General features: G+C 36.9%; 1 protein-coding gene across 2 annotated transcripts in view; it reads left to right on the forward strand.

The window, feature by feature from the left end:
- The first annotated feature begins 326 nt into the window (after positions 1 to 326).
- GABRB2 (gamma-aminobutyric acid type A receptor subunit beta2) overlaps positions 327 to 25,502 on the forward strand; it is a 128,520-nt gene continuing 103,344 nt past the window's right edge. For both annotated transcript variants that reach the window (XM_063292462.1, XM_063292463.1), the window contains exons 1-3: positions 327 to 403; positions 589 to 680; positions 1,640 to 1,707. In XM_063292462.1, the coding sequence (XP_063148532.1) occupies positions 327 to 403; positions 589 to 680; positions 1,640 to 1,707 (237 nt within the window). The remainder of the gene's footprint in view (positions 404 to 588; positions 681 to 1,639; positions 1,708 to 25,502) is intronic.

A 25,502-nucleotide genomic window follows, 5' to 3' on the forward strand; every position in this document is an offset into this window, starting at 1 on the left:
AGAAGAAGAAGAACATACTGCTAAGCCTCTTGTGCCTTACTCTTCTTAAATGATGCATTTCTTTCTTCCCCTTTAATTTTTTTAATTTCCTTTGTTTCTCCTTCCTTCCTTCCTTCCTTCCTTCCTTCCTTCCTTCCTTCCTTCCTTCCTTCCTTCTCTTTTGGCAAGGAAATTTGCTCCATCTCCAGCATCAACCACTGCTCCTTTTGATGTTGTGGTACGCCGTGCGCATGCGTTCCACATTAGAATTACTGCACTGGCTAGAATAAGTTGGATCTCTTCTTCTCTTCTACTGAAACCCTAAAATCATATCAAAACCTAAAGGGATGCTGAGAGTCCGGAAAAAAGGTGGCTTTGGGATTTGGTCGTTGCCCTTTATAATAACAGTGGTTTGTGCACAGAGGTAAGTGATTAAAGGTTCTCATCTCTCTTCCCCCACCCCCACCCCCACCCCATCCTTCACTTTGAAATGTATTGTATGCTTTAGTTAAACTGGAGGTGCAAAATGCATTTTGAGGGGGAGAGAGAGAGAAAAAAAGAGAGAGAAAATGTCTCTGTACTGATGTGTTTTTCTCTGTCTCTCTTTAGTGCTAATGATCCTAGTAATATGTCACTAGTAAAAGAGACGGTGGATAGACTGCTGAAAGGCTACGACATTCGACTGAGGCCAGATTTTGGAGGTAATTCAGTCGCTTTTGTGGGAGAACCTTGCTGCACACCCAGGCTGCCATACTCTGGGTTGTGAGTGCCTGTTTCGAATATGGTGAGGGAGCTGCCTCTCCTTAATGCATGAGAGTTGTCATTTCTGAAGCTTTCCCCAAGTTAAGTCGATGTTCTCCAATTTTCTGTAACATACAATGACTATTGTGTGTTTGTGTGTGTGTGCATGTGTAATTGGCCTCCTTGTAGGAATGTGTGTTGGGTGTAGATTATTCTCTGTAATTTAAACTTTAATTAGGTGAGATGCAAATCTCTTAAGTTTATCCCATGCTCATTTCACCAGGCTATCTATGCCTGTGGTCACGATGAGTATTTTAAAGTACAAACACCCTGCAACAGAGAAGATGTAAATGTCATTCAGCCACCCATGAGCTTTGCTTTTAGAAAAACCTTTCCATGTGCATGTATCTATGATGCTTTAAACCTGATGGATCGTTAGATGCCTTTGGAACGCGCCTGGCAGTCTTTTCCTCTGGACAGACGGCACTTGTATCTTTTTTTTATCGGAGAGAACATTCAGTTATGAGAGAGAATAGTTTCGAATTCAGGATGGTTGACTTTGCATTTTGCAAGACTCGGCTCACCAGGATGAGTCCACTGGCAAGTGGGAATCGAAGCCCTACTTGCTTTAAGGTCCTCCTGGCTTCCTCTTGTTGGTTCAGGTCTCACTCTGGCTGACCAGCTAAAAAGACCCTGTGCTCTGTTATTAATGCAGACACACCTACATGGAGTAAGGAGTAAGCATGTATGTTAGTTACATAAAGCCCTCCTGCTGCTGGCAGAGACCCTGGAAGGGGATAACTGAGATAAGACCCTTGTGAGAAGTCCTTGCGCCCCACCCCTTCTTGAGTCTGAGCAAGTCTTGCCTGAAATGAGTTAAATTGTTAAAGATCACAGTGCAGACTGTCTTATGTTGCAGGTCCTCCTGTGGCTGTGGGCATGAACATAGATATTGCCAGCATAGATATGGTGTCAGAAGTCAATATGGTGAGTACTTCAGCTCAGCTCACTCCCACCCACCTCCACCTCTACCTCCTACATTTTATTAAGGTCTGGAATGTATTATATCCTGTTCTGGGGAAGGGGAACCAGTGCAAGTTCTGTTTTTTGTTCACCTTTTTTCTACATTGGCAGCAGTGTTTTAGGCCATCCCCTTTTCACCCCCTCCCCAATATCTGGTGCTTGTCTCTCTCTCTCTCTCTCTCTCTCCAAATGAGGAAAATTATGTAAAACAATGCCTCAGTGCATTGATTTAGGACTACCTGTGATCCCTGAGTATGAAACTGTGACCAAAAGAGTTTAAGGAACAACATTTTTGGTTGCATTTTGCATGTGAAATAGTATTGAAATTATATATACACATATATGTGTGTGTGTGCGTGTAAAATAACTAAATGAGTTTGAAGGGGTTCATAATGGCACCTGAAATAAATTCTTGTTTTTCAAATGAATATTTGCCATTTTAATACATCAGTGTTTTTTAAACATTATGACTTGCAGAGTGTAAAAAGCTGGTCAGATTTATTGACAGTTGTACTATTCAGCAGATACCATTTCAGAGGTACAGTTAAGAGAGTCTTAGGGGAACAATTCTGGCCTTCTTTTGCTCATGCTGGACCGCCCCCTGCTGACACAACTTTGCACTGCAACTTGGATTTCTGTTACATTTTTGTTCACTGTTTGGGATCTATGATCTATGACTATTTTAATTATGCTGATGAGTGGAAAATGAGATTAATGTTGACTGTTTTGGTATTTTATATGTGTGTTGTTAGTTTTTAAGTGTACAGGAATACCACTAGGTACAGAGGCAGAAGAATGGGTTTATATGCATTTTGGAATAAAATTCAGTTTGCCCAGTCATACTTCGACTTCTGTGGAGAATTCTATTTTTTATGGTGGGAGAAGCAATTTGTAAAGACTGGACAAAAATAAGAGTGATTTTTGTTGCATGTTATAGCAGAGACAGAGTATTTCATTTTTACACAAGTTCTTTCAATATAATTTTGGTTACCTGCAGGATGTTAGTTGCCTGAAACACAAAATTATTGAGAAGTTAATACTGATATAGTGAAGACAACATAAATCATAAAAACCTTTTCAAGAGCCAGATTTTTCTAAAATAAGGTCTCAAATTTGGTAGTGCCTAAGACATTGTGAAATATGCAAGCCTACTGTATGTACTGGCAAGAAGGCAGAGTCTAATCTAAAGCAAATTAGAGTAACACGAACTTTTGTGAAAGCGAAATGAGAGTTAATACAAAATGCTCAGTTTGTATTTGTATTGGTAACATTTGTCTAGAATATTGGCTTGACATGAACACTTTCAGTAACTGCTGTGCTATACTCTCAAGGATGGAAGAATCGTTTTTTACAAAAAATGTACAGCCAGTTATTAATAAATCTTAATAATACACATTGTATAAAAGATAAACTCCTAAATGCATCTCTAAATATTTGTGTTAATGTTAAATTTTATTTGTACAAGGTCTTAGGTGTTCCAGATTATTTCAGCACTTCTAGATTCATTTCTTTCCTAAAGTCATTCTGAGTTCAAGTATGTCTGTGTGCCATATATAGATATAGATATAGATATAGATATAGATATTTCCTTACACTGATTTCAGATTTGGGAAAATCTATGGAATTAAACCTTCTCTTCACAAGCAGCTCCTTTGTCATGCTGAAGTTTTCCCCACTTGCTTAATCCATTGTTAAAAATCATGTTTACACCCACATGGATCATAGTTAATTCGATTTTGCTGTTAATTCAGTTTCAAAGCTACCTTCAGCTTTTAGGTAAATGTAAAACATGCTTAATATAAAGCACTAATGCTAATGCAGTTCTAAACTGTGATATAAATATGATCTAAAGAACTTGTACATATGTGAGGGAGGACTGAGGAGAAAAACATGTTTTTATATTAATTACCCTTAATCTCTCACCATGATTAAGGGCAGAATTCAATGGGAATCTACTGGGGAATAGGCTACAGTTAATTCATGTGAATCTGAGTAGTCATACAAAGGCTTGTTTTGTATAAGAGTGGTTGCTATTCTTCCATCAAACTTTTTTTTTCAGAAGCAAACATAATGGTTGGTGACTTGCCTGAGTTTGAATTTTACCTATATTTCATGGCAGTAATGATTTTTACTAGTCCATAGTAGAACGTTCATAAACCTCATAAGGAAGTATAGATTGCCAGCTTGTTAGTGATCCTTAGCCTTACACTTACATCTTACATCTTAGACTTGTTAGTGATCCTTAGCCTATATGAGAAAATAGAAATTTTGAAGTTACTTCAAGGCTTATTTACTCAGAAGTCAGCATCACCATGTTCAATCTACTTACTCACCAGTAAGTGAGTACATTCTAATCTTTATCCAGTTTTGAATACAAAGCTTAGGAGTAAATATAAATCTAAGATTGTTTCTGATAACACCAATACAAAGTAACCAACATTTTTACCTGACCCCTCTTTCTTAGGAAAAAAGCATTGTTCTGAACTTCATAATCAAGATTAACTTCTCCACCCTCCCCACCCCCAAACCTGCCACATAACACAGTAGCTTTCAACCTCTGGGGGCCTATGGTAACATTTCAGATTCAGGTTAAAAAAGAATGGCTGCCACAGATATGAGCAATCACATATTTTTTTACAGCAACTTGTTTTTCTTAAAAAGTTGCAGTAAAATTTCTTAAAAAGACAAACTATAAGGTAGGGCTCATCTGATCCTACAGTATTATGCTCCAGCTAAAGAACCATTATGGGTAAATACAGGTTAATTTCATCAGTTCTTCAAGTTCTAAAATCAATTTCTCCAACCTTATTTTCCTCCCATAGGAAGGCCATTTCCAAATAATTTCCCCTTAAATGTACAAAAAAACATCATATGCCTACACTGTTATTATTTTTTTTTAATCTGTTCAGTTGTGTCCAATTCTCGGAGACTGCCTGGACATGTCTCTGCAGTTTTCTTGGCAAGGTTTTTCAGAAGTGGTTTGCCATTGCCTCCTTCCTAGGGCTGAGAGAGAGGGACTGGCCCAAGGTCACCCAGCTGTCTTTGTGCCTAAGGCAGGACTAGAACTCACGGTCTCCTGGTTTTTAACCTGGTGCCTTAGCCACTACACCATACTGGCTCTTACACTGTTAATACAAAACCTTAAATACTTTATAATCCAAGCTCATTGATCCAAACTCACACATTCATAAGGCCTGATCCCTTCTGGATCACTCCCTTTTATCTTCTATTTACACAAACCTATCTTCAGACACATTTCCATCAAGACTTACAGTCATTTGCTTTTGTCTGATGCCTTCTCTCTCTTTCATCTCCATCCAGGCTGCTGACTGTTCCACCAGAACTTTCTACTGTCATTTCCATCTACTTGAGACAGCTTTTCCTTTCTACTCTTCTTTTTTTTTTTTTTTGAGATTGGAAAACAGCAGATCTCTGGTCTTCATCTCTCCACTCTTTTTTCCCATTTATGAAGAAAGTTCAAAAACATATGGAGCCTAGAGGAAAGGCGGAAAGGGAAAAGAGCAGGGTAGTTGGGGTTTTGCTTCTAAACACCCATACAGAGTAAACATGTCTAGATGATGGTGGTAGTGATGATGTAAAAGACAAAGGACCTTGGCAGGCATCAAGGTAGTGTCCTGGAGGCACTTTTTTGTCCACAGACAATTGCCAACCACAGCTGTAACAGATTGTTTATTATGGTTTAACATTAGTCTTTAATTTTCTGTTTACACAGCCTTAGTCTGAAAGGTTAGGAAGATGCTTCTTATATATATTTGGGTATGTGCATTCATGCACATACACAAATATACTTTCTTTCTCAAGTTATATTGTTAAGGGCATTCAGTGATTAACAGTTATATATACAGAAGAGAAGTTGTTGAAGATACATTTGAAATAGCACACAAATAATTTAGTATAACTGACACATAGGAACAAATGGTCACTTCTCCTAATTACAATTGTTAAAAAGCAATTGTAATATGTTAGCAGTTGTGATACTTTGACAATGGTTATGTTAAATATGAATACGAATGATATAAATTAATTATCAGAGTTTAAGGTATTTTTTATTTTTAACAATAAATGTTCATTTTTGATCCTGTTGGTGCTAACAATCCAAATGTTTCTCTTCAAGGGTGTCTTTTCCCTGGGAAAAGCTTTCTCTCTGCACAAAAAATGTATGTTCTTAAAAAAAAAGCCTGGGACAATAATAAAATCTGTTCTTCCCTTCTCCCTGTAGGGCACCTATTTTAATATGTGTATTTTAGACTGAGGTTGTACATTTTGCAAATGACAAGAGATATTGGAGGCATTTTTTACAGTTCTCTTTTTTAAAAAAATAGTATGACCCCTGAAGCTAGAATGAAGCTCATAATTTACAAGGTCTGGTAGCATCTTCCTCAAAATATTTCTTGTCTCAGAAATTCCTTACAAAGTTCATATGGTCAGAGAAGTTACACTAGAAAAGAAGGTTTTCTGGACTAATTTAGGAAAAAGAAGTGGGGGCAGGTGAAGGGAGAATTATATAGAACTGTGGCCACATGGACTAAGGACTGAATACAAGTGAGGCTGAAATGGTCTAGATACAGACTGAGCTATTCTCCCTACTTGGAGCCATTCCTTATCCTTTGCCATGCTGTGATATTTTCATTTATAGCTATGCTATTTTAAAATAATACTACTGTATCACTGAAATGCTGGGATTTAGAAAAAAAAATAAGAAAAAACAGGTTACAAATAAATGCCTTTTACCATTCAAGAATTCCTCATTATCTTTTCTCTCTCTCCAGTCTCCTTTTTCTAAATGCAGATTTTTTTTTAGAGGTTAAATGTTCCTTTTCTCCATTAGGTATGCAAATCCCTCTTCTAAGTTTAAGAAAAGCATTGAGTTAAATTGTATTATATGCAAAACTATTCCTTCTCTATTGATTATGTGGAGGTGGCATTTCACTGCACAAAAATACTCGTATTATCTAGAATAGCTCTCATATACTTAACATGAGGAATTGGAGAAGAATCTTGGCCCAACAGAATGTTGCAACTATTTGCAGCTTCTACTTCAAATGACAATAATATGCCAGAATAGCCTTGCTTAGTTTCGTGTGAGACTAGATTTTTATTGTACATTTCATTTTAAGCTTACAGTCCCATTCCACTGAATCTTTCTTTATTTTCTTGTATAGCAACAGAGATCTGGGCACATCATATAATGACCAAACTATAATATATATATATATATATATTCTGTTAATTATTAAATGCAACCATTTCATTTTATTTAACTTTGATTTGATTTTAAAAATGTGGAGTTTTAACCTTAAATCCAGTTTCTACTCTGTTACCAATTTATTCATAAAAAGCCATTTAGACAGGATTTTGCCAGATATATACAAATACATCCATCTGCTTGCTTAATAAATTTATTTTTATTCCAGTGCAGCTCATAGTAATTCATCTCTTTTATAACAGATTAAATATGTGGTGCAAATTATCTCAGCTTACCTATCTCCCCTCATTTTTTGTGAGACAGAGATTTAGAACTCATTGTATTAATCAAGAACAAACACTGAGTTGAATCTTTCTCACCTGGTCTTGTTTATGTGATCAGGTTTATATGAAACCTTCTAAATATGGCTTTTATCAGCTATGAGTTGCAAAACAAAAAAAAATCAAATACATTAAATGAAATGAATGGAATAATAGCTTCATGAAAAAAATATATCACTATTGTCCTACTGGCTCATAGAATATAGCAGACAGACAGTAAAACACGTCTTCCGTGTCTCCTCATTCTTTTTTCCCTATTTTTTTTAAAACCAGCTTTTTTCCATTAAAGGTAAACCTGCCTTTCTTATCTTCAAGCAACTGGTAGAGAAAAAACCTATAAGTTTCCTCTAATGATTAAATAGGAATGGTAGTTCTCAAGATTGACTTTGCTTAGACCCCACTTAGTATAATATGGCTTGATGATGTTAGCTTTCTCTTTCTCTTTCTCTTATAGAGCATATTTTGAATGAAACAAAGTAAAACATATCTATTGCCAGCACAATCCCAGGCTCATCATAGAGTTAGAGTTACCATGAGTATTCACAATTATTAACTGTCTTTATTAACAATCATGAATGCCATCAATCATCATTAGCAGGACTCAATAGCATTAAAAAAAAAACTCCTTAATAATATCCATGTGTGGAGACACTTGTCTTTAAAGAAATCAACAACGGATCCTAACAGCCCCTTAGAAAAAATGCAAATATTTTATGATATATGCTTTCATAAACTTTACACACTTCAGTAGATGCATGCAAAGTTACATTATGATAGAACTGTGTGGGGGTGTGTGTGTGAGAGAGAGAGAGACAGACAGACAGACAGACAGAGAATACACACAGTATCTACATGGATAACATAAACTGTGAACTTAGAATTGAAATATACACTCTAATAATTAACTCCCAGAGCCAGTTTGGTGTAGTGATTAAGGCACCAGGCTAGAAACCAGGAGACTGTGAGTTCTAGTCCTGCCTTAGGCACAAAGGCAGCTGAGTGACCTTGGGCCAGTCTCTCTCTCTCTAGGAAGCAGGCAATGGCAAACCACTTCTGAAATCAAGAAAACTGCAGGGACTAGTCCAGGCAGTCACCAGGAGTCAAAAAACTGATTTGAAGGCCATCATCATCATCATCATCATCATCTTATAAATCTTGACAAAGCCATTTTTGAGCGCCATGCAGGATAACACCTCAAGAATCAGGTTCAGTGAATGTGGTCTACCAAAGCTGATGATGTGATAAACGTGTTTATCTCAAAGGTGTAATATAAGACTCATGGCAGTAGAGACATCAGGCAACCCGTTTTTAGGAAAAGAGAAAGGAAGAGAGAGTGTGTGTGTGTTTAATTGTGGAAAGAGATGTCACTATCAATAGAATGGACTCACTGCATACGTTGATTCAATATTGTTTCCAGAAAGTATCTGAATCAGAAATTTTAATGCTAGGATTGTGTGCTATTTGGTTATGACTGTACCATTTCATACACTATCATATATTATAAAACAGCTGAGTAGTTAATAGGATTACAAATTCTCCTGTGTCAATATAGAGACTAATGGGCTTATTTTAAATGAATACGTAGGCAGCAACTTACATCCTATTAACTTAACTTGGTTATCTTTCTGGAAGTGTATTATTGCTTGAGAAGTGGAAGCTATGTTTTTACATTGTTACTTTGATGTATAACCATTATTTGTAGGCAGGTTTGTTACAAAACATAAAATAGAATTGTTCAGTGAAGGAACCCCAACATCAAATCATGCCAGAATAGATTATGAAATGTACTTGCAAGAGGCTTAATCTGAGTTCTGTGAAGTTCATCGTCTGTTCCCTGCAAATTCTTCTATCCCAGCTGCTCTTCAAATTGCTGTGATGCCAGAGGAGGTTGGAATGCTTATTTTAATTGGTGAGTAGGGAAATGTCAGCCAGAAAAAAATGACAATTAGGCTTCTGTCAATCAGTTTATATACAATAAGGCAAAGAGATGCAGGGCTTTCATATTAGTATTTAGCCTAGGATTTAAGCAGTATAAAAGAACTGTACTTGTTTATCCTTTTTACATAGATTTTGGTAGATCAGTTTGGAGAAATAAGGGCCACTGAAAAAAGATTCAGTCTGAAATGCATAGTCTTGGTGGACTATCTCAAAGGGCTGACATTTACAGAAACAGAGGTGAAAGAAGTCTGTGTGGGCAAAATACTAGATCATATTTTAGTTTATTAAACTAAAATACAATTACCTGAATCTATATTTTTAACACGAGCAACTAATGAGGCAAATCAAAGAAAAAAACTTAAAAGAAAACAGATGGGGGACTAGGAGGGAAGGAAGTATTATGTAGAGATTCCACATTCTTAAAATACTTAAGAAGTAGGTAGTGTAACTTAAAAGTGCAAAAGCTGGCTTGCAGCTAAACTTCAAAAAAGCCAAGATAATGGCAACCAGCCTGATTGATAATTGGCAAATAGAGGGAGAAAATATAGAAGCAGTGAAAGACTTTGTATTTCTAGGTGCGAAGATTACTGCAGATGCTGACTGCAGTCAGGAAATCAGAAGATGCTTAATCCTTGGGAGAAGAGCAATGACAAATCTCAATAAAATAGTTAAGAGCAGGGACATCACGCTGACAACAAAGGTCTGCATAGTTAAAGCAATGGTATTCCCAGTAGTAACATATGGCTGCGAGAGCTGGACCATAAGGAAGGCTGAGAGAAGGAAGATCGATGCTTTTGAACTGTGGTGTTGGAGGAAAATTCTGAGAGTGCCTTGGACTGCAAGAAGATCAAACCAGTCCATCCTCCAGGAAATAAAGCCAGACTGCTCACTTGAGGGAATGATATTAAAGGCAAAACTGAAATACTTTGGCCACATCATGAGATGACAGGACACCCTGGAGAAGATGCTGATGCTAGGGAGAGTGGAGGGCAAAAGGAAGAGGAGCCGACCAAGGGCAAGATGGATAGATGATATTCTAGAGGTGACGGACTCATCCCTGGGGGAGCTGGGGGTGGTGACGACCAACAGGAAGCTCTGGTGTGGACTGGTCATGAAGTCACAAAGAGTCGGAAGCGACTGAATGAATAAACAACAACAAAGTGTAACTTAAAAAAACTTTTGAAGACTTAGAATATGTGTAATTATACCTTTGCAATTTGGGTAAGAAGAAGGCCTGGATAATGTTTGACCATGAGTGAAAATGATGTTTTTGTTTAGCGGGAATTTTAGTTGGCTTCAAAAAAGGGTTAGACCAATACATGGAGGTCATGGGGAATGATGGCTATTAGCCTTGATGGCAGTGTGACTGCTTCTGAAGGCCACCTGCTGGGAGACTAGTGGGCTTCCTTGTGCAGTTGGTTGCCCACTGTGAGAAAAGACTGCTGGACTAGATGGGCCAGGGGTCCGATCCAGCAGGACACTGCTTTTGTTATGTTCTAACTTCTAACTACCTGTTTACCAGACCTTTTCCACTTCAGGAATCAGAACATGATATGCTTTGGAAAATGTATATACTTAATTTTAGAGAAACAGACTGTAATCTTCCAGAGGCCAATAAAGTTTGAAAACTTGGGCACTTAGTGAATCTGTTCTAACTTGCTTTGAAAAACTATCTGTGGTTTCATTTTATTTCTGCTATTTTTAAAATTTATTTCTCACCTTATAGGCTTCATCTGGATGTACAGTATGACCAAACGGTAACTACAATTATTTAAAAAATGAATAATATCTGTTTAAAAATAATTGAAAACACAAAATCTTCTAAAAACTGGCTTCAAAAACATCCTGAGAAATCTCAGGAGACAAAAACTGAATATAGACATTTTATACAGTATGTCGAGCACCTCTCTGAAAAACCAGTTTTAACTTGCTTCCACAAGCTGCTGAAGACCAGACCAAAGCTGCAGGTCCATATGCAGACATCTCTGCGAGGAAGCCTTGACTTCTCATTGGCCTTTGTTCTTAGGACATTCCCAGGAATGTTTACAATAAAATTATGGGACCTAAAGATACTGGGTAAGTTCTTCTGTCTCTGATAGTAGCTTTTGGAGGGACATAATACCTTGCATCAAATATAAAGCTACCTTTTAATTGTCCCTCCTCACAATTGTCCCCAGAGATCTTTTTTTTTTTTGGTCCGGGTCAGAACAGAACTGGCTCTGATAATTTAATTTCAAAAAGTGTGATAAAAACATCTAAAATAAATCTGAGTTGGAGATGATCTCCTCCTGCTTAATTATGACTTGACATTCCCAACATCCTCTTCATTAGTTCCCTGCACACCTTTTTTCCCTTAGCAGAGGCAGAAGAAGAGAGGAGGAGGAGGATTAAAAAAAAATAAATTCCCTTCCTCCTCCTCCTCCAGGCAAATCCATCCAGAGTTCTGCCTAAGGCTTCCCTAAATACTTCTCTTACAGTCTTGCTAGGTTTGTACTGTGGTATACTGTTATCCAGTACCATCACAATGATGGAAGAAGGGAGACACAAAAGTAAAGCATTCACTTTTTTGATAGGAAAAGCCCTGGCAGGTCAAGCTAAATGCGACTGATATACAGAGATAAGATATCTCTGGTTCTGGAGAGAATAAATATCTATCATGGCTGATAGCTATTAGTACTCTGTTTGTTCATATATTTATTCAGTTTCCTTTCAAAACCATCTGTGTGACTAGGCTCCAGTTCATATGCCATGTCAATGCCATCAAGCTGGATAAAATGTTTTCCTTCCCCTGTTCTGAATTTTGCAACTTTCAGCTTTATAAATAGCTATAATAGATACAGACATTTGAGAGAGGGCTCTTTTCCTGCCTCTATATAGTTTTGCATGCCTCCATCATATTCCCTTACCTGGCTACTTTAAAGTTAAAAAGCCCAAATACATTCAGTCTTCCGGCTAGTGATGTGGCTCAAATCCTTTATCGCTTGGATTCCCCTTTCCAGTTCTACAGTATCCTTTCAAGATATAGTGGCACCATGGAGTTACAAGAGCTTTGTCATATTGACATGTTTAGGTTCTATACCCTTTATGATAATCTTGATCATAGAATTTTATTTTTTCAGGGCAGTCCCATACTGAGTCAGTGATTTCACTGAGCTATTCAGTATAATCTCCATTTCTCTTTTCTGAACAGCTGTATCCAGTTTAGACCCTACAGTGCAAAAATGTGAAATCAGGCTTTGGCTCTAATATGCATTGTCTTACAATTCTCTTGTTTTCCCATTGGGACATATTTTAATGTTCATTTCTACTGTTTGGATCATTTTGGAGTTCCTTGTAATTACTTGTTGTAAGCACTTGACAACTTGATGTTACCAGTAAATCTGGCTATTGCATCATGCTAGATCACTTAGGAAGAAATTAAAAAACACAGATCATTGAGGGATTCCAATGACTACATTTCTGCATTGGGATAACTGTTCATTATTTATTGTATGTTCTTTAATCTTCAGTGATACATTCCTGTCATTAAATTTGACAGTAAGGTTTAGAAGTTTACCTTTTTTGCCATTGTTTGTCTTTACTGCTCAGATTTTCTGGAAATGTCAGTCCAGGCACAGGAATTTGTGCTACATCTTTTGCAGTAAAAATAGGCATGGCGAATCCATTTAGCTTTGGTTTACTCATCTCTCCTCTGTTTTGCCATCTAGTAGTCCAGTGGTTTTTCTAGCCTGTTTCCTGCTATTAATGGATTTTATTTTTTAGTGGCCAAACTCATATTATTAGCAATATGAACCTTCTTACTGACACAAACCTTCTGTATGGTTTACTGCCTCTTTTTAAATGTTATGTTCTGTTTAATTCTCCTAATCTCTTGTTTCCCCATAATTCTCCTGTCTAGAGCAGTGTTTCTCAACCTTGGCAACTTGAAGATGTGTGAACTTCAACTCCCAGAATTCCCCAGCCAGCCACACATCTTCAAGATGTCAGAAGTCCACACATCTTCAAGTTGCCAAGATTGAGAAACACTGCTCTAGAGACTAATAAGGACTCTGTTAGGGGAGCTGGCAAGGTGAGTTTTTGGAGCTGGCAATGGCTGAAGGGCATAGACCGGCATTTTTCTACGCCCTCACTTTCTATGCTAAACACTTTCTGGGTTCTTTGGCTTTTCCATTCCACTCCACTCCACCCCACCCCCCAAAACCTGAGATATTTTCTGAGTTAATCCAAGGGAAACTTTGTAGATTACATCCTTTTCTAGCAGGGAATAGTGCAAGACATGGCAGGGCTCCATGCTTTCGTGGTTATAGCTGAGACTTCAAATAAATGAAAGAAAACTGGAGAGAGGATTCAGAATCTTGAAGGTCAGGCAGGAGATGCCACAATTAATTTCAATTTAGTTTCAAAACCAGGTATCACTGATGAATTGTCCTAACTCTTAGAAGACAGATGGAAGCACAGTAAATAAAAGAGTAAGGGTATCATTTGCATTTAATTACAATCAAGGGTGGGGGTACATATTGCTATCCATGTCTAAGGCAAGCCTATAACATGAACTAAAGAGCTATATTACAACATACATGGGCAAAGTCTATGTAAATAAGTAAATATTTATTTTATATTATATCTTAATTTAGGAATTTCTATGCAATCTGCTTTTCTGTTCTCCCATTATCACACTTTACTTGTGATCATCCACCGAGGCAGCAAAATAAAATGAAACTTGTGATACAGGCACCAGTATTTATGTGTATACACATGTGCCCTCCTGCTGTATAACATACATCAGTTTCTGCTGTGTCTTTCTGGGAAAGAAAAGGGCCCAGCGTATACTGTAATTGCTTGAAAGATATGTTCTCCAAGACATTCTGCGGTCTTTCAGTGTATTTCTAAGAATGTGGGGGAGACAAAGTAGAAAACTCTGTAGCAATAAACAATGCCCACGTTTCCTTCAAACAATGCATATCTATGCTTTAAAGGTCACGTCAAGTACTTTGAATTAAATTTTAAGATTTACTTTTTCATGCATCATAATAACCTGAAAAGGAAATTAAAAAGTTTAATTTTCTGATTGCCTATATCAGAAGCATCTAACTGATCTTGGCTAGCCTTGAAAAAATTAAGTAGGATTAGGCTTGGTGAGTGCTTGGATAGGAGATCAGGAAGTTCCAGCTGGGAAGTTTTAAACACATTCTCAAAAGAAGGCAATGGCACACAGCTTCCATACAGTTGTCATACAGTGCTCACAGGCTCTGTGGGCAGAACTGACAATGTGGCGTTTTCTTGGGGGGTTCAGGCAAGTTTTTCCTGAAGCCCTGGAGCATTTTCACAGACAAAAAATGCTCAGAATCATCCCATTTGCCCTCCAGAATGGCGACTTGCAGCCAGAGGATCGTAAACAACGTATGTGCTAATCTGGTAAATGCTGCTGGGAGGCTGGGGCATCACCATTTCCAAGCCATGCTGTAGCCTTAAAGGGACACACAGACCAGCCACCTCATTTGCAAACCACCCAGTTTTTATCTTTTTAAGTTTATGTACCCTAAGAGAGGCTTTCTACAGCAAGGAGAAGAGATGCTTGTGCTTATCATTATTTTGGGGATTAATTTTTTTAAAACATCTTTTTAAGTTTCCACTTGTTTCCTATCTAAATATTAAGGAGGACTGGAAGTAATTATTTGTCTCTCTGTTATTATCTTTGTACTGAATTTAAAGATTTTAATAGTTTTTTACACGTTGAATCTGCTGTTTTGAACCTTCAGCTTTCTGTTGCTACTTTTCCTGGGAAACTGCCTGTTACCAGACTCTCACTATTGTAAACACATTCTGAAAACTTTCCGTTTCTTCTACTTTTGCTGGTTAAGTACCTAGGAGGCACCATAATTTTCTGCATGAGACATGGAAGATCTCAAGCAGACTTCCTCAGAGTTCCATCGAGACTTCAGACAGATCCTTTTGGATTCTTGTCAACTTATTATGCAAGATATTCAGGACATTGTGGAAAACATTAGTTCTAAAATGTGTCATCTGGTTAGGTATGTTGTGTAATTTAACGATAACAGGAATGTCTCTACTAACAGCGAGATTGAGGCTTTTGCTGAATTGCCAGATGACCAGGCAGTCGACTTGAAGAAATTAAAGGGACAGACTGAATTGCAAATTATAAAGGGAATCATCTTTCTGATGGAATGTTATAGGAAGGAAGGGGTTGTTATCTACGGGTGGTTTTCTGCTGAGAAGTCAGAGTTCTTGAGGAGAGCAGTTGGGCTCTTTGATCGCTCTGTGAAAAATGCCTTGGGTTTATTGTGGAGATACGTTACTGCTTTGGTCTATTTTGAAGTGGGGTAAGGCTTTGAGAATGTACATCTGGAATGCTTTTAAGGTATGTCTGATGTCATTCATCTGTAAGGATTTGAATTAAGATTAATAAGGTAAATAATAAATGCTTGGATTTAGGTTTAATATGATTAAGATGGTTATAATTGTAGTAGTATTAATTATAAGGGCAGAACATTTATATGCTTTTTAGTTTGATCCTTAGTATAGTGGACAGAAATGTATAGAATAGTGGCAGGAAGGAAATAAGTGTCTTTGGTGGGGGAGTTGTTTAGGAGGTTTATATATTTTCTTTTTCTTTTAATATAAGGGGAGGGAGCAATTGTATTTAATGATTTTTATAATGTGCAAATGGAATGATTTATAGAAATAATGTGATTTTGGTTTAAGCTAGAGCAAGGGATTAATTATGGAAAATTGTATATTCCTGATGTTTGAAGTCAGAAGTCATCTCTTTACGTAATCTTTTAAAAAAATATATTCTGGTGTTTCTACACCTTTTTAGTTTTTTTCTTTTTATAGTTTTTTGCTTTTTTGTAGTTTTTATCTTTGCTCTAAACTTAATAAAATTCTTATTTAAAAAAGAATATTTGCCTTCATGTTTAAGAAAATCTATTTTTGCATTGCATATACTAGTTACATATCTGTGTTAGCCACTCACCTCTAAAGGATTTCATTGCAAACTGCCATAAATGTGTTTTATTTTAGTTGCCTTAGGCTTGATGTTTTTCATAACCTGCTGTAGTTTTTAGCTCTGTATATGCACATTATGATTATGGGATTTCAGAGACTTGAAGATTCCATAGCACTAGCATTATTTTCTATAGGATACATATTTATTTTTCTTGTGGGTCTGTAATCAAACTTTTTAGCTCCTTTATAGTGCTTCAGACAGCAAGCCAAAATAGTTGCCAGTACTCTTTTAACACTAGAATAAACTTCTGTTTGATGTTTGTTTTAAAAAGAGAGAGGAAAAAGTAAAAGGCTATTCAGTAATTCAAGCTTTACCAGCAATAATCTCCTCTCCTCTCATCATTTCTAATCAATTATCAGCTTGGTTCAATGGGTTTTGAATGGTTGCCACCATAACATAAAAGGAACAGTCATTCCTATTGCTTCCCAATAAACATTCCTATTGCTTCCCTGTCTATGTTTCATGTAGTGATGTGCTCAGAGTGTTCATGTCAACTAAATGAAAGCAAATATACTTAGATGAAATTAGCTGTAAATGGGGTTGAATATACACTACCTTTTATTCAGAACTCCTCCACTTCAGGTCACTAAGGGCAAACAGCACAGAAATCATTTTTTGGATTGTGTTGCATATAAAAAATATACTCTGCAGGATACAAGCATAATCCCATTGGCATAATCCAGGTCTGCACAATGATGATCCACAGTAGATGATGTTCACAGCCCTAATATGGCCATCAGATTGCTCCAACTAATCATTCAGGCAAGGTATTTGATTTCAAGTTCTTGTAAAAGAGTCTTCTATAACTTGATTCTCTTGAGAGATACTGGATTTGAACCTCTGAAATTCTAATGTCTATGCTTACTGCGAATTTTGGGAATTGAAGTTTAATGTAATTGGAGGGTACAAAGTTGGGAAAGCGCCTCCTTACATTCCTTTTCAACATAGGATTGGAACTGGCATAATTATCCATGTTCCCACAGCATAGCATACTAAAATATTTAGATTTAAATGCAAGTTAATTCTATGGTAGCTCAGGGTTTTGGGATCAAACCACTAAAAATAACATTCTACAGACTCTTTCAGGCTTTTGGCTTCTGTTGATGGTTTAAATTAGCCACCCTTAGAAGTCAAGACCCCTTGTAAAATAGCCTTTAATCTGGTATGACAACATTTTAACTCAGGATTATGGTGTGCTAAACTACTCTGGCAAGGACACCATTGCTTCTGGATTGTGAGCAGATTCATGCTGCCTCATTGTGTAATTAGAATATGAGTTCTTGGAACAAGTTCTGAATAGCAGTGGGAGAGGCAGAGATGGGTAGATAATTGTTGTGAGGCATACAGAAGAGACATAACATTCTTCAAATGGGATGATAATTCTCACATTTATGTTCAAAGTTTGTTCCTATGGTCCATTTCCCAGGAGGTCTAGATGGTGCATTAAATAACCTTGTGTCTTGCTTTAAAGTTGGGAACAGAAATCATGCTGTGGAATTTTGAGCATTTATAGAGTCTGACTCTCCCGGGTGAATGGGCTGGGCCTGACATCAGGATATCCCTAGGAAAAGTATGGGAAATTCCCAGACATAGTGCCATTTTCTTGATATTTTTGGTTTAGCCAAGTAAGTTTCCACAGGGATATATTAACAACCTTTCCCAGGTAGTAACATATAATTATATTTTTAGATAATTAATTTTTTTGTTGGTTACTGAAAGCTCATTGATAATTTTTTAAGTAGACCATCTAACTTACCATTCAACCCAAGCTAGGCTATGTAGTGATGGAGAAAAAAGAGATCAAAACAAATTCAACAAGTCAACTTGAGAGCAGAATTATAATTAAATCCCCCCCAAAGCAGAAATTAATTACGAAAGCTGAAAGGAAGAAAAAATGTCTCATTTTCCAATAGAGGGAATTTCACAGTTGGGATTTTACTACAAAGAAGGCTCTGCTCAGCTATTCCTACCAATATATACTGCCTTGGTTTTTGTTTTTTTTTAACTGAACTATTAAAGAAAACCATAAACTACAGGACAATTTGTATGAGTAAAGATGACTTGTATATACTCTGACCTCCAAACTGTTAGAGCTTTATAGATTAAACACTGTACTGTGGGTTGCAACAGAAAGCAGACTGAAAACTAGTAGTTTGGTATAACATTTTCTGTAAAACTCATACCTGAAAGCAATTTGGACGCAGTATTTGTACGACTGGAAAACCCTTTTCAAGGACAGCATCAGGTAAAGCAGATTTCAGTTGCCTAAAGAGGAAATGACTAAAGCATGAATCACTGAGGCTAGGTATACCATTTCCAGCTAGTGGTACACTTAGTCCAGCTGTCAAAGTTAGGAAAAGTACTCCTGTTACTGCAACCACTTTTGAAACTTTACCAAGTTTCTGCAAATGCAATCCTTCCAAAATAATGTGATCCTGTACAGAAATAGCTTTCTCCTAGTTGCTAACCATGAGAATCTTTCTGACTTCTATGGACTGTGCCTTCACTTTACTAAATCTATCCCTGCAAACTCATAATGGTTTGGATTTTCCACAACTTCTTTTTTATCAGTTGAAAAAAGAATGAGAAGTAGATCTTACTATCTTTGTAGTGAATCACCAAGTAAGAAAACCTCTCTAAATTATTCCAGCTGGCATGGCCAGTATATTATTTTTCCAATGCTTCCTTTTTTTTTTTTCTTCCTCTAGGATCTTTTAACTGGTATACATACATACATACATACATACATACATACATACATACATACATACAGTTGCTACAGTATGAAACATTTGAGAAGTTATTTCATCTGGAATAACACGGTTTTGACAACCTGTCAATCACTTCACATTTTAAAAGGAGTATGAGAGATACTGTACATAGATAACTTTTTGCTTCTCTTTTTACTATGGCAGTAAACAGAATATAGTAAAGTAGGCTTCCCTTGTAAGTTGTTCAGGTTTCTGTATTTCATTGCTGCTATGCATTAAACCATTCTAGTAAAGATTATGGGAAGTTTAGCATATGACTGGAGGAAGAAAGGTCTACAGAAAGAAATTTGCAATGTCATGTTTATTAATGATGTGGGTAATCAATTAGATGCTTCATTACATTGGTTGTTGTTGTTTTTTTGCTGTTTTTGTTGTTTTTATTATTCGATCTGTGTACATACTGCTTAACAGAGAAGAGGAATGACAGGTCCCTAATGAATTGAGGTATGGTGTAAGCAAAAACATGGAAACTAATAAATGAAAGAAAATGTTACCAAGGAAAGAGTAGAGGACTTTTTCAATTGTACTGTATATACTTCACCTTGCTAATAATGAGGAATAAAGATTGGCAGATGAACCAAATGAGGAAAATATGAGTTCTGAAAACAAGCCACTAATGCCATTAAGTGTAGATTCAGGATTCCAAGAACTGCAGAGCCCCTGGACTCAGTGCCACACAAACACAGACAGACAGACAGACAGACAGACAGACAGACAGACAGACAGACAGACAGACAGACAGACATATATATATATATATATATATATATATATATATATATATATATATATTAGTTTTAAAAATTCAGCTGAGGTTCTATCTTTCCCCTGTTCTATTTATCTGCATGTCAGAAGCCTCTTCCACACATCTACTGGCAATTCTGAGCAGCATTTTCATGTTGTCCTCACCTTTCCCCTCTTTGGGATCACCAGTGGCAAACAAGCTAACACAGCAATTAGTCAGCACCCTGCTCCATACGTTATTCTTCCCTTCTTGCAGCTTCTTTTTATTGCAAGGAACAAAACATTTTTTTAAACAACAACAACTTGCATGATGCAAGCTTGCAGGAAAGCTGATTTTTGATAGAACTGGGGGAGAATGATATGTCAACATTGTGCCTTTCCCCTGGCAGAAGGAATGAAATCTGAGTATTTTGGAGACAGCACCAGGGATGAGTTCTTGCTTGCAGCCCTAGAAGAAATGCTGCAAAACTGTCACACACTGGCCTTAACTAGTTTTGCTCCTCAAGCTGCATGGTACCCCCATGGCATTGTGAGAACACAAAAAGGTGATGCAGTGCTTTGATTGGTACAGCCTTCACCTGTAGAGAGGTTGAAGTATCTGAGTCTGTCTCCCTGTTCCTGTTCATCAGTCTAGGAAGTGAGAAGGAATTGAGTAGGATTTTAAAAACATAAGGAAAGAAAAGTGGAGTGTGCAGGATATGTTTGTATTTGGGCCAGGCAAGGGCATCTTCCCCACAAGATTCTGTTAATGTAGCCTTACAATAAAGTAGAATTAGCCCATCTGGTTGTGTTTCCTGTCTGTTCTATCTGGGAAGGCTGACATTAATCTTGCAAGTCTGAAAGTACAAATCTGCCACCATCTTCTTTACAGCCTGAGAAGTTAGGGAGGACCCCTCTGAGCCTTTTTCTTCATCCATTATGCAGCTGAGGGCTATGCCTTCTCTTATCTGACAGTTCCCTAGGCAGCATTTCTTCACCCCATTTCTCAAGGTCTTTCTCAATACCATTACAACTCCTGAGAACCATGGATAGCCAAGAAAAGAAATAAATGGGTCATAGAACAAATCCATCCAAAGTTCTCACTTGAGGTGCAGGTGACAAGGCTCAAATTATCATATCTTGGAACTACCTCTCTTGAGAAGTCTATCATGCTGGGAAAGATGGAAGGAATGAAAAAAGAGGAAGACAAGCTAGAAAAGATGGAAAGATGGAAGGAATGAGAAAAGAGGATGACAAGCTGGATGGACTCAATTACAACTGAATGAATGAAGTGTTGGAAGATCAGAAGGATCAGGTGGGAAACAGACAGTCCTGGAGAAAATGTATCTATGTGGTCAGTAAGAGTTGCTACTACCTGGAGGCACATAATCAGTGCCATTCTGATTGTGGGATATTTAAGCTTAATAAATGATTAGGTATTTAATGTGTTTGTATTTATTTTCTTGGAACACTTCTTTGTTCTAAAAGATTTGCACTGTATAAATATGCACTCTCGTTAAATAAAAGCAGAAATGTTACAGTATGTTGCCTTCCTATTATAAGTATGAGTACATACTCGTATTAATGTTTTTATTAATGGTTTTGATGAAGAGGTGGAGGAAATACTTACTGAATTTTCAGACAACACAACATTGGTGGGATAGCTAACATCTAGAAAACAGAAATGAAATTCAAACGGTCTGATAATTTAGAGAAATGGACTAAATTACTACTATTGTTGTAAGCTGCCCAGAGTCACTTGCTGAGATGGGCGGCTATAGAAATCAAATAAATAAATAAATACATGTAACAGAATCAGAGAAGTACAAAGTTTTTCATTTAGGAAACAGTAATCTCACAGTTTATTGCAGCTTAAAAGGCAGATATTCCTTTTGGTGTTCCATTTTTATCAGTACACACATTCATGACACTAAACAAGCAGTAGGTACACTAACCCCATTGACTTCTTTTATTAGGTAGAGCCATCTTCAAAATACACGACGCTGAAGCTGAACGACCTGTACCACCTGCAGTGCCATCATCAGTGTCTAACCATTTCAGAGTTATCTAATAGCAGTGATCCCGGCACATCATGTATATCAGAAAGAAAAGTAGCTGAACCATGAAGAAATAAGCATATATAGCCTTGTCATAAAAAATAGATTACAGCAATTATGAGGAGAAAAAATAACAACATACCTTCCCATACATTGAGAATGCACATTTCATTGATATAGTTCAGTTGCTGCAACCAGGATGTTGTCCAGCCAGAGAAGTTGCTAGGTAAAAGAACAAAACTAAAACATTTGCAGAAACAGTTAACTTGAACTTTTATGGTGAGCCACCATGATTTTGTCACATGTGCTTTTGGATGAATAGAAGAAGAGATTGCCTCCTTAATGAAACAATACATTGGGAAATTCACACACCATTAAATATTTAGAAGTAGCTGTTAAAGCTCTAACAAAATCAGAAGAATTTCAAATACCTAGAAAGCAGTGTATACAGTAATGCTGCCAATGTATCCAAGATGAAAAGAAAGTTGGAAAAGTCCCCAAACTTGATAGAAACATCCCCAAGAAGAAGGGTAATATAACATTGCAAAGTATCTTTGCAATAATCACTTTGTAGTAGCTGCTCCAAATGAAACAGGAAGAACTAATAAATCCCACAAGATACCTAATGGAACACTAGTTGACCCTTTGAAGTGCTGTATCAAGAACTCCACTGTTGATGGCAATTGGTAAACAAGATGATGAAGAAACAGATGGAAGTGTCAGGGCCAAAGTTCCCAGTGTGAGGCTAAAAAGAAAAATTGAATGTTTGATAACTGTCCTAAAGCCTACTCCGCAACCTTGAATAAGGGGCAAACAAAAAAACTTTTATTTTTAATGCTGTTGAAGTTTGGAAGGAATTGGATGTAATCTGAAAAAAAGGAATAGACAATGAAAAAGTTAAATTATGGCCATGAAAATACAAACAGAACAAGCAATGTCTCCAACACTTTCTTTCCAGAATTCTCAGTAGTTGGTAACAAGGTTGGTTCATAACTGCCGAGTAGGAGGAATTGCTAATGATGTGAACATCCAACAACCATCATTCTACGACAACAGTTATGATAAATTTCAGGATAAAGGTTACTCCATTTAATAAATATGTTTGTTGGTGATGTTTTCAAGAAAATCACAGTGGTGAGCTGATGGAAGTCTCTTTAACATCACTGAAGTACTAAAAGCAGTACTTTCTGATTATTTTAAAAAAAAGAATTTTCATCCTTTGGAGTGATTATTTTAAAACTGAGAAATACATTGGGAACTGAAAAAAAACAGCTTGTCTTTTCCAGATTTTGAATAAAGAAGAAAATAAAGCTGAACTATTCAGCCAATATTTGAAGTTTTTATGATTTAGCAGAAATTAATTTTTAAAAGGTTTATGAATAAAGTAATTCACTCAAAATGTATTTCCTTGTGCTTTTTATTTTTCATAAAAATCTATTCTTTGTTGAAAAAAGCTTGGCAGATCAAAGAAAATGATTCTCCTAGGGTATCATGGCAAAAACATCTTCCAAATTCTCAATAATTCATTGAACTGGAAGTCTCTCAGCTTCTAATGATGTCATCAGTATGTCTCTGCTTGCTTGTAATGAAGACCATTTCATTTTGAAGACAATCTGAACAAAATCTGACTAAATAATTGCTTTATATGATATGTGCTTTCTAATTCTGAATTCTGTATTTAAGCACTGAGGAATAGGTGTTATATCAAGCAGCAAAAATTAAAAGAAACACTGATTATGAGATCTTCCACACTAGTGAATAAATTGTGATTTAATTATTACACTGAATCTCTTTGGCTAGTGATTTAAATCAAATCCACCCTGTTATGAGATGGTTTGGTCCTTTCCCTAAATTTCAGGGACATTTGTTATCATATGGCCATTACAATCACACGAAAAAGCAAATGCTATATTCTGAAGCATGAATCTGAAGCATTATCCAGCCCAAGTGTTTTTCTCATCTTTGTAGTGGCATAGCAGAATGACACCTTTAAATTAGAGATGAACACCCTCAACTCAGTTCAAGTGAGGCTTAAGGTTTTCAGCAAGTTTGAAAAAGTGTGACCACTCTGAATGCTTTCCTGTCAGTACTCTGTAATTCTGTCTCTCCCAAGCATACTCTGCAAAAAGAAAAGAGAAAAACTGACTGCAGGAAGAGTCTTCCCTCTTGATGGTACCTAACCCCCACCCCCCAGGCCCCCTCCTCCCATGCTTTCCTCCCACACATGCTGGTGGAAACTAAATTTTAGGAAAACAGCTGAAAAAGCTTATCTACAAGCAGAGACTTAATTTGGAGGGCTTTTATGATTGCTAAGAGTGGATGGATTTAATTCTAGGATGCATATACTCCTAATCAGCACCATTGCAAGTTAATATAGTACATTAAAAGGAAGACTTAATTCCTGCCTACAGGCTTGAAGGGAAGTATATCATTAAATGTTGCATTAGATGTAGTACAGTGTTAATATTTAAAGTAAAATGCACCCTTTGAGCCTTGGATTTATGTGACATGTAGGTTACGATGCAATCAGTCTGAGAATTCTCAAATCAACATGAATGTCTCTTGTCTACCAACTGTAGACAGAAATACTCTGAGCTAGTAAAGCACTTAAATTTTCTGCTTTTTGACCAGTTTTTTTATCAGAACCAGTCTTAATGCAGAGAAAATCATTGCTTCTAGTTTGTCATGACCTTAAATAAAAGCAATATTCTTCTGCAGTAGTTTTATGTGTACTCAAATCCTTTGAGTTGTAATAATGAAAATAAATATAAAGCTGCAAATTCAAGGGAGGAACTCATATAAATAATTGAAAGTAATTTTAGTTCCTGTCTTACTCATGCATACATTCTTACTCTTCACACTGGTGTACTCAAGACATCACCGTCTGAGCAAGAAACACAAATAGTGTAAACATGGACACGTTTGTTCTCTTTAAAAAGTGTAAAAAATCCTGTCTCTGTAGTGCTACTACTGTTCAAGAATTCTGGTACAATTCAGGTATAGTCTAGGCTGGGCTGTTATTTAAACTAGGAGACAACTGGTTCCTTCTTTATAGAGAAAGTGCAGCTTTTCCACTTTTTTAAAATTTTTATCTTGAGGGGGAGATTAGCTTGAGGTTTGATATGTCCAGAAGGAGTTGATAGGAAGCATTGAACAAGTGCAGGCAATAACTTGATTCCCATGGTATGCTAAATTTGTCCTCCTGGCTGGTGGCACAGTGAGGGGAAAAAAATCCCTGAAAGGAATTTCAAAACTTTGGTTAACATGAATTTACCTTCTTTTTCCTTGTTAAAATGGTCCTATAATTTGCCCAGCAGCAGAATCTATGTCAAAATCCAATTTTTCTATAACTGAATACTTCCCTTCCCTCAACTGAACTAGGTTCTTCCATGCATTAAATGGCTTCCCAAGACCAGAATTGGGGGTGGTGGAAATGGAGCCACTGTGAGTGTGTTGCTCCTTGTTAGGGATGAAGGCTTAGGGTGTGGGAGGGCTGAGGTGGCAGTAAGTTATGCAGTCTTGGCATCACTATCAGGTGGCTGCTAGTCCTGATCTAGCACTATCAAGGAAAAAATGAACAGTTGATTCACCTGAACCAGAATGAACCAACTGGATAATATCCCTTTGTCAGGCTATCATATTGCAGAGAAGGCTGATAACTTGGAATGTTATTTTGGGGAGAAAGACTGATATGCA

This window comes from Candoia aspera, chromosome 2 (genome assembly GCF_035149785.1).
Source record: "Candoia aspera isolate rCanAsp1 chromosome 2, rCanAsp1.hap2, whole genome shotgun sequence".
Classification (NCBI taxonomy): Eukaryota; Metazoa; Chordata; class Lepidosauria; order Squamata; family Boidae; genus Candoia; species Candoia aspera.